Consider the following 14930-nt stretch of genomic DNA (forward strand, 5'->3'; position numbering starts at 1 on the left):
CCATGTATGTTACACTAATGAAAAGTAAAGACAGTAAAGAAAGTGAATGTTTAACAGCGAGATTTATGTTGGTTTTCACTACTCTGTAGTGATGACTACTATTAACTGCAAATATTGAAGAGTTTGGAAATATTTTTCATTACTGTCATTCTGTATTTTTTTTAAATCATTATTGGGAAAACAGTTTCATAAACTTACATTTCATAGTTTAACTGGTAGCATTCACTTCCTCTTCCTCATATTTATTCCTCATTTTATTTTGTTGACCTCTGTTGCTGCTTTCATCAACCTCCTCTCTTTGTGGCTCTTATTTCTTTTCCTGTGCATCGTCATCTCTTTTCTCTGTCTCCATCTTCTGTCCCTCATCTTCCCTTCTGACAGCTAACATCTTGCAGGCTTCAACAATGTCTTTCTCACTGCTAGAGGTTCTCTGCTCCTTGCTGACCATCGAGCAATTTGCTTTCCTCTCACTGGTATTCCAGCTCTGTGAGCTGTGAGATGGAAAATTCTTTTCATCAGTTACAGTCAGATACTCACTAGTGTCTGAGAAGTTTCTCTTTGCATTCATCACTGACCCATGGTCTGCATTTTGCAGCATATCATCACCTGCCTTGGCTGGGCTGTAAATGCTGCTGCTCATAGTTCTCTTTTTTGCGGCAGCTGAAGTCTGACTTTGGGTTTCAGTAGGGGCATGTTTAAAGGATTTAGCCCTCTTTGGAGAAAAGGGGGTTCAGTTGGGTCTTTTCTGTGGTTTCAGCTGCTTCCTCTGGTTCATCAGGAGGACTGATAATAATGGTGCTCATAGACCTCCTCTTTATCAGAGGAGACATGGGTTGGTCTTCAACGGGATAGTATGTCAAGGATTTTGTCCTTTTTGGAGGGGTTATAGGCTTTAGTCTGTTCATGTCTGGCAGCACCGTGCTGCCCTGTTTTATGTTGTTTATGGTCTCTTGACTTGATGCTTCAGAAACAAGCTTTTCACATGGCGATATGAGAATGTCTACACATGAACTGGGTCGCAGTCTTGCCAAACCAGCAACTTCTAAGTTCTGACCACCTTCCTTTGTGTTGAGAGTACTGGAGGTCTGCCGCAAACTCCTCTGTCTTTCTACACCAGTTTTTGCTGTTTCATCTGTGTCTTTCTGCTTTGATGCAAACTCCTCCATGTCCATGTGGAAGCGGTAAAGGCTGTAACCATCAGCGCTGTTAATACTGCCCTGGCGAAGGAGGGAGGAAGGGTCACACATAGAGGAGTTTCGTGAATAGGTTCTTGTTAGTTCTAATCTGTCCACCCCTGCAAGTTTTTCCAAGGCGACAGCCATTCGCCCATGGATCTCTTCCAGTTGGGCCAGGCGCAGATCCACTGTTTGCAAGGAGGCCTTCATTGTATTCTCTCTCTCATTTACCTCCTCCAGACGCATGGACATATTCTCCACTCTGCCAAGGATTCAAAAGAGAGAGAACATTTATATAAGTGTGAATCAACATGCTAAGAAATGTCAAAACTACACCTGAAAAGGGGGTTCACCTTTCTGAGGTAACCTTGATGCGTTCGTCGCTGGAGGACCGCTGCTCGTCCTCTTTCTCACGGAAGTGTTCCTCCACACACTGTTCCTCAAACTCGTACAGATTTTTTAGCTCCTCTGGATTGAGCCTAAGCTCTGGCAGAAACAAATCACAACAACATGTCAGTCTGTATGTTTCTTTAGCTGTAAATCAGGACCAAAACTGTTCTGGAAGTGTATGTCAGACCCGTGATAAGATTACGTTTAATCACTTTGGGTGCCTTATACACAAAGGTTTTAAAATATTGTGTAATAATCCATATTTTAATACAGTGCCTTGCGAAAGTATTCGGCCCCCTTGAACTTTGCGACCTTTTGCCACATTTCAGGCTTCAAACATAAAGATATAAAAAATCAGTCGTATACTGCACAAATCTGGCCTTTATGGAAGAGTGGCAAGAAGAAAGCCATTTCTTAAAGATATCCATAAAAAGTGTCGTTTAAAGTTTGCCACAAGCCACCTGGGAGACACACCAAACATGTGGAAGAAGGTGCTCTGGTCAGATGAAACCAAAATCGAACTTTTTGGCAACAATGCAAAACGTTATGTTTGGCGTAAAAGCAACACAGCTCATCACCCTGAACACTCCATCCCCACTGTCAAACATGGTGGTGGCAGCATCATGGTTTGGGCCTGCTTTTCTTTAGCAGGGACAGGGAAGATGGTTAAACTTGATGGGAAGATGGATGGAGCCAAATACAGGACCATTCTGGAAGGCAACCTGATGGAGTCTGCAAAAGACCTGAGACTGGGACGGAGATTTGTCTTCCAACAAGACACTGATCCAAAACATAAAGCAAAATCTACATTGGAATGGTTCACAAATAAACATATCCAGGTGTTAGAATGGCCAAGTCAAAGTCCAGACCTGAATCCAATCGAGAATCTGTGGACAGAACTGAAAACTGCTGTTCACAAACGCTCTCTATCCAACCTCACTGAGCTCGAGCTGTTTTGCAAGGAGGAATGGGCAAAATTTAAGTCTCTTGATGTGCAAAACTGATAGAGACATACCCCAAGCGACTTACAGCTGTAATCGCAGCAAAAGGTGGTGCTACAAAGTATTAACTTAAGGGGGCTGAATAATTTTGCATGGCCCAATTTTTCAGTTTTTTATTTGTTAAAAAAGTTTGAAATATCCAATAAATTTCGTTCCACTTCATGATTGTGTCCCACTTGTTGTTGATTCTTCACAAAAAATTACAGTTTTATATTTTTATGTTTGAAGCCTGAAATGTGGCAAAAGGTCGCAAAGTTCAAGGGGGCCGAATACTTTCGCAAGGCACTGTATGTTAGTTAAACCATGTGTATATATTTTGCATCAACTGTGAAGATTAACTGAGGCCTCGGTCCTTCTCATCAAGCTCTCCCTCCTGCTTCTTCTTGGCACACTGCCGAAACAGCCTGCTGAAAAGGATGTAGAGGTGGCTGAAGATGATGAGAGGTGGAGGCAGGATGGGACGGTCATGGAAAGTCATGATCAGCTGATATCTCTGGAATTTCCACACCTGGTTGGAAATGGACTTAACTTCAAAGAAGGTGTTGCTGGTGGATGGGACACACAGACCGGTGAGTACAAACTGTCACAGTACTGTAGATGTTTCAGGTAAATAATAAAACAGTCAAACACTGGAACATGCATTTACTTGAAGACTGCAATGAGCAAGTTGACCAGAAGAATGTTTGCCACAAGAAGATAACAGGCCATAATAGCCGGTGTGAGCCAGGCACCAGGGATGCATGGAGGAAGCTTTTTCCCATCCTCATCATATAAATGTTCACCACATGGAGCTGTGGGGAGAAATAGATAGACTTATAGAATTTATTAAAGAAAGCTCAAGCTAATTGATTGAAATTGGCATTCTTGACTTGAAAACTACTTACGGTTGATTTCCATTGCATAGACTTAGAAATCCAAGAAAAGCAAAGTCACACACAAACATGGAGAAAGAGTCAACATTCATCCATACACTTCTGTCACGGTGTCCATGAAGGAGTGAACTGGTGCCATCAAAATGACAGTAATTTAACAATAAGACTATGCTACATTTATTAAATAATTTTACTTAATTTCTGTGGTAAATCTGATTTTAAAGTCAGTTTACAGCAAGACCAAAAATGCTGAGCATTTATTTTAAAGACTAGGAGAATGCAGCTTTAAATCTCTGTATACAGGATGCTAAAACAAACAGCTGTATTAGCAGCTTCATCAGAAAACAAGTGTTTTAAGGTTTAATAGCTCTGCTAATTGAGATTTTTTTTAACTAGCTGCTTAATTCTCCCTGAGAGAAGAAACATGGACAGACAAAAACAATACCAAAAACAAACAAACAAACAAACAAACAAAAAAACTTGAAGGCAGATGATTTTGATTTTAGGGCAAGGAGATGAAGATTCCTATTCTGCTTTATCTGAATGCAAATTGTTTGCTTTGTATCATGTACCAGCAGAGGGAGACAAAGTATTGAGGGGTTAGAGTGTAATGTATTTTTACTAAACATCATGAAATTTAAGACAGAGATATTAATGTAACACTGATCATCTGCCCAGAATCAGGAAACAGAATCTTACTATGAATTCTAGTCTTACGGTCTATCGAGTCTACAAAAACCTCTCCATAGATCATCAAGTAGGGCATGTAGAAAATGTTTCTAGCCAGACGCCAGGTTGGCTCCTCATCAGGGTGAAGGATGGCTTGCCGAGCCACCCCAAAGCTCATGAGGACCACCAGCATGATCACTACAAAATACATCATGTCAATCATCTGTAAGATAAGAAACAAACATTTTCATTGTTTCATTGTCATTGTCCCCTGATTTGTTTAACTGAGAGTGAAACACTAAACTTCATTACCATCTTTCCTATCATCATCACATAGGGTCCCAGGTATTTGTTGACTCCAAAGATGTCCAAGACACGAATATACCAGAAGATGATGTCTATACAGTAGATGACTCTGCCATAAGCCATATAAGGCTCATGCTGCAGCCGTAGCAGGAGCCCAAGGAGGAAGGCGGAAATGGCAAACATGTCTGTGATGTTCCAGTATTCCTCCAGCCAGACACTTATCTTCTGTTTCAGCTTCCCCGGCTCTGACATCAGAATCTAAATACCAGGGATTAAAGGTCATGCAGAGACCACAACATATCTTTAATACCTACGTATAAAGACTCAAACTGAATAAAACCGATAAAATTTTGAGGTTTTTACCTGTCTGACTTTTTCAGTGCCAAGTGTGAGGATGTATGCAATGACTGTCCACTCTTGTATAGATGGCCATCGCTCCATTTTCACCAGGATTATGTAGTTATACAACATCAAATAGCCCAGATAGGAAATCTGTGGGAAGAAGAAAGTCATAAACTCATGTTATTATAAGTTATACTACATATTTCAGAAATGCTCGTTTTCATTCACAACAGGGGAAGAACTTACGGTGTTGAACCAGAATTTGGTAAAAGGTGCATCATAAAACTCAAAGAACTTTTTGCCAATAGGGACTTTGTGGACATTAGTGCTGCCCTCCTCTTCATCCCCTTTTCGAGATGTTGCATCTGTATTAGGTTCCTACAGCATAACAGCAAAATCTCAGTTTATCTTTTCAATTTGACAAATTAACATTAAGAGCATGTGAAAGCAAATGAATCTGACAAGGTCAGTGTGTACTAGAACCTTGCCAGATTTTGTGTCATCATCCTTGTCTCTTCCCTCCTCTTTGCTTTCAGGTGCACGATAGGAGGTGTCATCTCCAAGACGGAAATCCAACAGTAGAATCAGAGGAGGACAGATAATTCCCAGAATAACCTAGGTGAGAAAAAGGTCGTTTTTATAAGACAATGAATTATTTGTTTAATTGCACTGAATTAATGCCACTATTGTTGCCGTTGCTATGATTACTTAAAAGGAAACAGTTTTTCATATCAACCTTGAGTCCAGGGTTCTTTCCGATCCTTAAACGACCCATCCACATGTCGGTGAGCAGCATCTGACTGCAGGTGTGAGCGATAAAGTCACGTTGCTTAGCAGCCACAGCCAGCTTCAGACAGGTGGAGTTACTCCAGTTAACCAACTCATACGTTAATAGCTTCATGGCCACTTGTTCATCATGCTTGTAGGACTGGTCCAACAGCTCGTAGGCCAACTGGCCAAATTCTCTGTGAACCAGAGAGAATTATAACAATCCTCAGCAAATGTGTTTGAGATCACAGAGGAGCAACAACAGACAAAAACATAAATGCAGAATTATAAAAAAAACAAAAGATAATTTGAAGTTAACATTGCATAATATATATTATAAAGTGAGCCTAAGCTGTTTAGAGTAGTGCACAGAAAACATATGTAAAAATGCTAAAATGAGAGTGGCATACACCTGTGTGCTTTTGTTTTGAGAAGATAGCACCTTATGTCTGAAATCTAGTCCAGAGATGTTATAGGTACTAACTTGGAGTTGTTCTCCAGGTCCTGGGAGATGTCTTCCACCAGTTCACTCTCAGAGCACTCATGGGCCATAGCTTTATACAGCTTACAGGCCACCAGGGCCTTCGCCATAGCTTCTTCTCCACGCTGCCAGAGGAACAGCGCCATCTTCTGGCGCTTCATCAGTACTGCCCACAGCATCAGCTCATGGAAGGGGTACTTGAATCGACAGACCTCGGGATCATCCACATCAATCTCCACTTCTTCTTCTTTCTTCTTTTTTGCCTTCTTCTTGCCTTTTGGCCTTGGTTCATCATCCTAGCAAGGTGAAAATGTTTATGTTAGTGATGGTGCTGTACAGGTTTGATTGTTTCAGCCAACTGAAAGTATGAAAAGGATCCCCCACCTCCATTCCTAGAAGCTTCAGAGCTTTTGGCTGCAAGAAGATAAAAAATACCCATGACAATTAATATAAAATGATTACTTAATAAAATGAACATGCCATTGTCATTCATTTTCTTCCACCCATGCGTACCCTTTTTAGTCCATACAAATTATTGTAGAGGTTACGGAAAGCCTTCCTGGTGTAATTACTCCTGTATGCTCCCCCCATGAGGTACTCCAGCACCAGACCAATATCAATCAAGGTGATCTGATAATCCGGAGGAAGGTTCCCCTGCAGAACCACCAGTGATACATAGTATATCAAGAATCTCAAAATGCTGTGATGTGAAAAAGTTTGAACATGTTAAACATTTTGTTGCAAAGATGTTTAATACTGCAGGAAAGATTGTTTTACCTTTTTGACATCTCTAACGACAGCATGCAGTGTATTAGCAGGGCCAAGTTTCTGAGAGAAGAGCATAGCGGAGATGAGAAGAGGGAAGAGTGTATATATCTGTATTTTAAGGCCTTTCAGAATTTCATTTTTATTTCCTGCAATGTGTCAGACCCACCGTGTTGTATAACTCCTCCAGTCTGGGAATGGTGAGGAAGTGATGGATATTGACCCCATTCTCAAGGAGCAGTTTGACAAAGTCCACTCTGTCCAGCACCAGAGCGTCCATCATAGCCTGCTCTAGAGAGTTCACCTAAGCAAAGGCAGTGTATGAGACAGGAAAATTATTACTTACACCATATGGCCTTCATTCGATTTTCTCAATCCTCCGTCGTAAGTTAAACGTATAATTACAATTTGCTCTTACCCAACGAATCAACTCCAGCTTCCTTGGGTCTGTTTCCTCTGGAGGTTCGAGTTTTGCCTTCCCCTTCCCCTTCCTTCCACGAGTCTTGCTGCGGGGAGCGCTGACAGGACTTCTTTGCTTCTCCTGGGCCGAGGCTGCAGATGGTGCAGTGCTGGTGGCTGCACCGGCAGGCTGACCAAAAGAATAAGAGGGAAACATAGTTGCAGCTCCTATTTGAATAATCCTGAGCATTTTCTTTTCCCTATTATTACGTAATTATGTTAACGCATTGGAATTTAACGTATCTGAGAAACACAAGATCTTTTTTGTCCTTCCCAGGTGGAGAACACACTGTTCTTGAAATAATTCTGCTTTAAATTGGTTTTATTTTCAAAACCATATCCTTTTACTTCAGTCCCAAATACATTCCTGGTAACTTTGCAGCTGTATTGCACTCATTTCAGATTTAAGCAGCACTCACTAGTAAATTATGTCCATAAACAAAGATGTGATTGCGAGCAATATCCACTCTGTTCCAGGCCAGAGCCAAACTGAGCTGGTCTGACGCTGAGGCATTTGTGCCTAATAGATAAAAAAAAAAAGATACAGAGAGTAGTATGTATATAGTAGAAATAATACACTCTGTGTCTGTGTAAGGTAACTTTTGTAATGCAGACAGATGATACCTTTTAACAATGCAGTAAGAATGGCCATTTCAATATCTTGTTGTCCTTCTGAGCCCATTCGAAAAACTGTGATCTACATGTGAAAAGAAAAAGAGAAGAAACAGTTGCAAACCCAAGGTAGACAGTCATTTACAAACTAATGAATAAATGAGTGAAATTGTGCCGGGTATGTACATATTCCCACTCTGACTGTAGCTGTAAACATGTGATGTCAACTGATGGAGGGATCTCTCACAGCGGCACTCTGTGGCTGACCCTTTGGACACAAACGGCTAATTTCCAGAGTGACAGTAATTGCCTTGTTATAGGCCTGATTAAATCAAACGACATTATGGTGACAGGCATGTCACATGTGTGGCCATGGTAAATGAGATTAGGTTAGCATGCATACCTGGCACCAGGGATTTCAGATCTGGTCTCAAGATGTGTTATTGATGAGTAACCCGGATCAGAATGAGGACTGAAAACTTGTATTATTCCTTCTGACAGCTGTTTCATGTAATATTTATTTATTTAACAAATAGGGATACTTTTATAATGGTACAATGCTATATTTTGGTGTTACATCACTGTAAATTTCAGCTCTCTAAATCAGTGTTTTTATTTGTCTAAGCCAGATGTTCATATGGGATGCACTTAGGATGAAAGGATTATGTGGGGACTAGAGAGCGACACAGATTTACCTGTAAATTAGTCATGGCACTTTTGATTAAAAGCGATAGTGCGGCCTCTTATTTGTGTGTAAATTGTCAAAACAACTTGGCAGTTCCATCAGGTATCAGTGAAAACTAAACAGTGCAGAAAAAAGCCCACAGCAATGTGAGCTTTGAAAAAGCTGGTTAAATTGCTTATCTGAATGTGTTGGAGTATTACACAGTGTAATACATCAGGGATAGAGGACACAGAGTCGCTGGTGAAGCGATAGCACTCTGGGGACTGAAAAAAGCCAAGGGAGTGGAGACAGAGAGGAACCTGGCTGAGGATTAGACAGATGGATCCTCTCCTCCATCTGTGTGCTTCATGCTTGCTGTGTGGATGAAGTAAGCAGGCGGTAGGGTATGCTGATCATTCCCACCCAAATGTATAGAGTCTGGAGATTATATGCGCTGGGTATTACACACTACTAATCACATCACTTATGCCTGCAGAAATCTGCAGGAGCATCACAAATGCAGGTGCTATTTATATACCAAGGTCTCCAGCAAACCCTTTGGAGAAACGCTTGCAGCTGTGGGATAAATTTATTGTCTGTGAAGACTCATACCAGTGTGTGTGCTTCATTGTAGAGCACTGATCTTAGTTAAGATTGTGACATGGCAGAATCAGACACCTTTCAACACTTTACAGCTGTGTACTTATACATGAGGGTTGATGGCGGCCTACAGTGAAGCTCTAAATGCATCCGATTATGGGACATACCACATGACCACAACAATGAGAAATGACAGGCAGGTCGTGAGGATTATATTTATTCAATATGTTAATGGAAACACACAGATGACATGAATGGATGAATGACAATGGAGACCAGATGCTTCACAAATCATAAAGTATTTATTGATTGATGTGGACATGTATTGTGCTTTGACATATTAACACCTTAATTGTCACTTTTATGAGGATTTTACTTTTCTACTCACCAGTTCCCTTTTCTTCATGCACTCCATTATCATGAGCAGGATCTGCTGTGACTGGCTTTTGCTATAATTGAAAGTTTTCTGAATAGTCACCAAAAGTTGGTCTCGGACGTCATCGTTAACCAGGCTGGAAGAAGAGATTTAAAGTTTTTTGTTTTTTGTTTTTTTTAGCTTTTTAATAGAGGAATAACAACAGAACACAGCACAGGAGAAATCGTCTAAAATCTCACCCTCCATCTTCCGAGAACTTATGTGCAAAGGAAATGATGTCAGAAGCACGGCCACTACCATCACACACCACCACAGGGACGGGAGGCTCATCTCTCAGACTCTCCAGGGCAATGGAAATAACATTGGGACCTCCCTCCACTATCAGACACACCAGAGGGACCCCCTGACCCAAACCTGGAAAACAAAGCATAAATTGTTATTCCACAACACCCATCCATCCATTTATCAGCACCTTACATTAACAGAACTTTGAGAATGAAAGGCTGGGGAACAACATGTGATGTGATGTGTGAACAGCCAAAACCGAAGGAGGGAAGGAGTGAAGTCAGAGGTGACAATTGAGCACCCCTTTGCTGTCCTTGCCTCATTTGAGCTCCAGGCATAGGATGACAAAGGGAATCCCACAGGTCACAGAGGAGCTCTCCAGCTACATGTCCACAAAGACTGTGGTTTGCGCTAACACACCATGGAAGGCGTATGTTTTATGGTGTCTGTGGAGCGCTGTGAGACTTACGAGTGTTGATCTTCTGCAAGGAGATGTGCTTCTCCAGTAGTCGACGGAATTTGACCTCAGAACCATATTTCCCACTGGTGCCATTGTCGGTCAGGATGAAGTGGGAGTGGCTGTAGTTGAGCACAGCCAGTTTGCTCAGTGGGTTTGCCATTGTCTGATAGGGTCTGGTTACCTGGGAAAAGAAGAAATTAGTTTGAAATATTTCAAGAAGGAATTATTAGTATGAAAGGGTCTTTTTTCACAAAACTAAATGCATATGCAAGTGTCCTCACATCTTTTCCGATTAGGTCCTCTTTGTTTTCCAGGATCCCCCATGGAGCAATTCCTATTGCGCACACCTTTCCTCGTGACTTGGAGGAATGGTCCTTTAAGGCATCTCCGACATGACGGATCACCCCTAGGTTGCAATAAACAAAATACAGCTACGTGAATAATGATTCTTTCAGCTGCCTAATGGGCCTGCATCATGGGACATGCTGTGGTTATTGCACGCAAAGCTCCACACAGAGTCATTTGTGATGAATTTCCCCACAAAAGCTCTAATTATAGTGGTTAAACCTGTGACAATGGGTTGGTTAAATCTTCCCCAGGAAATTGGAGAATCAGTGTTATATAATGGCAGTTTAGAGCAAAGGTAATCTTCTAATGCCACAAACTGTTATTTGTGCAGTGAGCATTAAAAGCATTAACTGTCAGCTTCCTACCCGTATTGACTCCACCCGTGAAGATCCAAGCCCCAGTGGTGACAGCAGCTTTGATCAAGCCTTTGCCAAACACCTGCTTGAGTTTGGGCTGGAGGTCGAAGTTCTGGAGGCCACCGTGTACAGAAATGAGCAGTGTTGGGAGCTCCAGCTGCCAGTCCTTCACCATCAAATGCAGCAGGCTGTCAGGCTTAGTGTCATAGGAAACCCGGATATACTAGTACAGAGAAGAAGAGAAAAGTACAGTATTGTTATTTATTTGTAATCAGACTGCACAGTCACTTTGTTCTGCATTTTTAAACAGAAGGTCAAATGTGAGACATTCATCACATCCACTCACACATGCTGTTGTTAACTGTGTTAACACAGACATAATCTTGAGACCCACCATGGCCTTGTTGATGAATCCTCCACCCTGGAACTCGATTATGCCAAAGGCGTCTGTTGGGTAAGTCCTGGTGTGCTTGATCACAGTCCATTTATCTTTTGTGGTGTCAATCTGCACCAGTTGGTTTGTTTCCTCTGCCGAGGTGGCACCAGGAGGGATGGCCACGTGTTGCGTTGTCAGCTGACCACAGGCACATCTAGACAGATCACAGAACAAGAAGCATTCAGTTAGCAAGTCAGCATTGGGTCCTATGTGGCTGCCTGGCCTTGCACCTGATAGTAATATGCTACCCTGTGCTGTCGAGGGGACAATCCATAACTAAAAGTGAATGAACAAACCAAAGATGGTTGTTTTTTCTGCACGTGAAAGCTGTGTCTTTTCCCTGAAATACACATCACACAGGTTCTTTCATGACTGTGCCCATTTCTCAGACACAGTGTATGTGCCCCAGCAAACAAAGAGCTGCAACTGCCTGGCTACTCTCAGCCTATTCTCAGTGTGCTGTCCTACAATACATTGTATCTGTGTTAATCCTTATAAATGCTTTTTAACCTACGGCCATAGGCTGCATTACTCCTTGCAAATATAGAGCATTATTCATATTTTAATGACATAACTGACACTGTCATGAGTTACACATTCTGTCAACAAGGACCGCATTGACAATTAATGCAAGTTTACACCGGTGTGCTTGCTAGGTTTTAATAAACAAACCATTTTATAGACATATAATATTTGCATTTTATTTGCCTAGGAAATTTGAATAAAATGAAAACTAACTGTGGTGAAGCAATAAAAAGAGCAACAACACTTGGCTATATTTGACCCAAAAGAAAGTTATTTGGAGTCATGCTCTGTTTTCTACCATAATAAATCATCATGACATATTGTTCCAGCCTAAGGCAACATATCTATCACAAATAATAACTATTTAAAGGGTAATTTGAAGACTGTAATTACCTGGTTGGGTCCTTGCTTGGAAGAATATGGATACATTCTCTTTTAAGGAAGGTCCTTTCAATCCAAACTTTCTGTGCCTGTACAAAATAATGCATTATTACATGCTGTCATACCAAAATTAGATCATACTTTAACTTTCACTATCAAAATCCTGGCTAAAAAAATTATATCTATTTAGTTTCTACAAAGTGTACAAGAATATAATATGATCTCGATAAGGTTGAGAATGTTCTGTTCTTCTTGAAGTTACTGTAGTACAGTTCATGGTGACTAACAACTCGGTGGAATTAAACACATTTTATCCTGCTTGAATCTGACAAGCAGCCACTGAAAAGCATCACATCAATGTCTGATCTTTTTCCAGCGCCGAGCAAAAATAACCTGAATAAAGGAACGTTTCTTTGAGGGCCATTACTGACAGTGGAGGCCCAATTATGACTAGAGCACATTTCCAAGAAATCACTCAGAGGTTTAACTGAAATATATATATTTAACTGTATTAATAGCTTAAAGCATATGTAAAAACACACAATGAATAAATCTTTATGTGCAATATACTGTAACTCTTAATGCGATACATACAGTTTGCAAACAACTTTTTTTTTAACACACTCATAGTTTAATTGGTTGCTGTGCTGCTGTTCCTTTCTCTTCTTTGATTCACAGTTTTTGTCTTTCCCTTCATACATGTCTAATTAATTCACTTTTATTTTCTGCACCGTTTGCTAGTGCGATGACCTGATTTCCCACCAGACTCATTACATATTCAGGTCCATTCCTCTTAATTTAAAACAGTCCCCTGATTATGACTTGGTAGATAAAACCATTAAATAATGTTTTGCTAAATCAGTAGATACAACTAATTCCAGTTTTAAAACCATTTTGTTGCATTTTTGCTATTTTATTTTTTTAATGCTAAATTATTTGTTTACATGAAGACAGTTTAGCTGTGTAGTAAATTACTATTAGTTTTTTGCAGAAATGTTACCATCCTGTTTTATTTTCTAGACATCCACTGGCACTGTGTGGTTGTTATTGTCTGTTTTTGTCTGTCAAATTTCCATCTCAGTGTTATGCACCCAGCTGCCCTGTCCAGATTCACCACATCTGAATTCACTGTCCAGGGTCAATAATTCTTACTGCATCTCAAGCCACTCAGTAATATCTAATTAATTCTAGAATTGATTGAAATATGTTTTAAAAGCTGCAGTTATAGAACGAAGAAGCACTTACGCACGCTCTTCTGTCCGAGCTGTAGTGTCCTATGTCTACTGCTGTAGTAGAGTAAGTCTAGAGAGCAGAGGGGAAGTCTGCAGTGTGCTGCTCCTCTACCAGAGCATTCTCCTGGTGCTGCACTCCCAGTTAAGCGCTCTCCTCGAATCCCAGGCTTCTTCACTTTATGAGGGCCGATTAATATGATGAGCATGTGAGCAGGGTCTTTGTTCACCCAAGTCCCATGACTCCAGTTCAAGGTAATCCTTTTGGGAGTCCCATGACCCTTTCTCCTTGCCCATAGGGTATTTTCATCCTTCGCCTGAACAAGGCACAATAAATCCACTTTGATAACTGGGCCCTAATCTCCCAATTTGTTAAAACTCCTTTCTTCATAGTGTGGAAGATCATAATTTGTATGACAAGATGAAGCCAAGCGGCCAACCTAAAAGCACCGCAGTCTCGTTCATAGGCTCCCCAACTTTAAAACTGAAAATATTCAACCCCACCAACTACTTTGATTTCAACCTGATTTACATAATTGAGAGAATTGGATGCAGGCATTCCTTTGGAGGGCGCCTTGTTAAGACATGGCTGGTCTTCAGCTGGGGGCAAGGTCAGTCAATGCTAATTGCAGTTAATCTCTATTTCAACCCACCCTGTTTTTGTAGAGGAAAAGAAAACTTAGCAAACCAGCTATTCAGTATTCTCTTAATCTTGATTTGTATATTTAGTAACATGTATTTGTAATGAGAGAATTTGCATTTAAAAACTACAGTGATCTTTTATGATAAATCACCTCCCAGTAGACTGTAAAAGGATGTTCAAGTTTTAAAAATCACATTTAGTCTAAGACTCAGATATCCAGCAATATAAACTGTAGGCTCAATAAAATTAAACAAAAACAGCATTTAGGTTTTTGTTTGGGTAGGGAAAAGTCAAACCAGACCAATTTAGATAACTTTGGAATTACATTATACTATAATTATATTATAGTATAATGTAATAATTCAGTTAAAATAGTTAAAGGATATGGAGATATTTCATTTACATTAGGCATTAGGTGAGTCACAAGCTGAGATGTGGTAGATCTCCATTTAAAACCTTCCTTCTATGAAATGGTTTGATAATTATTCCTTTTATGGTTTAAGTGAACAGTTTCAGCCAGACTGTAACTCTTAGTGAAAGGACAAGGGAGGTTGATGGTTGATGGCTGATGGGTCAGAAATACTGAGCGAGAGAAGCCAAACATCCCCAGAACTTCCCTGTTCTGGTCCTGCTCCGATAGAAAATACAAACATGGAACGCTGTTAATTATGGCTGAACAACAAAGCACACTTCCAGAAGGGTTTGGGCAGAATGACGCAGCTTTTTCAGCTTCCTTAAACTCATTAACCACAGCAATTAAAACCAAAATCCAGTCAGGAACCAGCTG

General features: G+C 40.6%; 3 protein-coding genes across 3 annotated transcripts; all 3 read right to left on the minus strand.

Annotated features, from left to right (window-relative positions):
- Nucleotides 1–43: 43 nt before the first annotated feature.
- Nucleotides 44–3463, minus strand: LOC109971252 (transient receptor potential cation channel subfamily M member 1-like). The gene is made up of 5 exons (XM_020619379.1): nucleotides 3451–3463; nucleotides 3213–3357; nucleotides 2906–3111; nucleotides 1529–1661; nucleotides 44–1437 (listed from the first exon to the last, which is right to left on the minus strand). The coding sequence occupies exons 1-5, from the start codon at nucleotides 3461–3463 to the stop codon at nucleotides 705–707; spliced, it is 1230 nt and encodes a 409-aa protein (XP_020475035.1). The 3' UTR covers nucleotides 44–704.
- A 590-nt stretch (nucleotides 3464–4053) lies between these two features.
- LOC109971269 (transient receptor potential cation channel subfamily M member 1-like) lies at nucleotides 4054–6864 on the minus strand. The gene is made up of 10 exons (XM_020619403.1): nucleotides 6782–6864; nucleotides 6518–6658; nucleotides 6389–6418; nucleotides 6008–6300; nucleotides 5492–5720; nucleotides 5239–5370; nucleotides 5002–5133; nucleotides 4777–4905; nucleotides 4420–4671; nucleotides 4054–4330 (listed from the first exon to the last, which is right to left on the minus strand). Exons 1-10 carry the CDS (start codon nucleotides 6845–6847, stop codon nucleotides 4076–4078), a joined length of 1659 nt encoding a protein of 552 aa, XP_020475059.1. The 5' UTR covers nucleotides 6848–6864; the 3' UTR covers nucleotides 4054–4075.
- Nucleotides 6865–9715: 2851 nt separating this feature from the next.
- Nucleotides 9716–11409, minus strand: LOC109971270 (transient receptor potential cation channel subfamily M member 1-like). Its single transcript, XM_020619404.1, has 5 exons — nucleotides 11324–11409; nucleotides 10939–11152; nucleotides 10507–10631; nucleotides 10235–10406; nucleotides 9716–9894 (listed from the first exon to the last, which is right to left on the minus strand). The coding sequence occupies exons 1-5, from the start codon at nucleotides 11324–11326 to the stop codon at nucleotides 9716–9718; spliced, it is 693 nt and encodes a 230-aa protein (XP_020475060.1). The 5' UTR covers nucleotides 11327–11409.
- Nucleotides 11410–14930: the final 3521 nt, after the last annotated feature.

This window comes from Monopterus albus, unplaced genomic scaffold (assembly GCF_001952655.1).
Source record: "Monopterus albus unplaced genomic scaffold, M_albus_1.0 scaffold218.1, whole genome shotgun sequence".
NCBI lineage: Eukaryota > Metazoa > Chordata > Actinopteri > Synbranchiformes > Synbranchidae > Monopterus > Monopterus albus.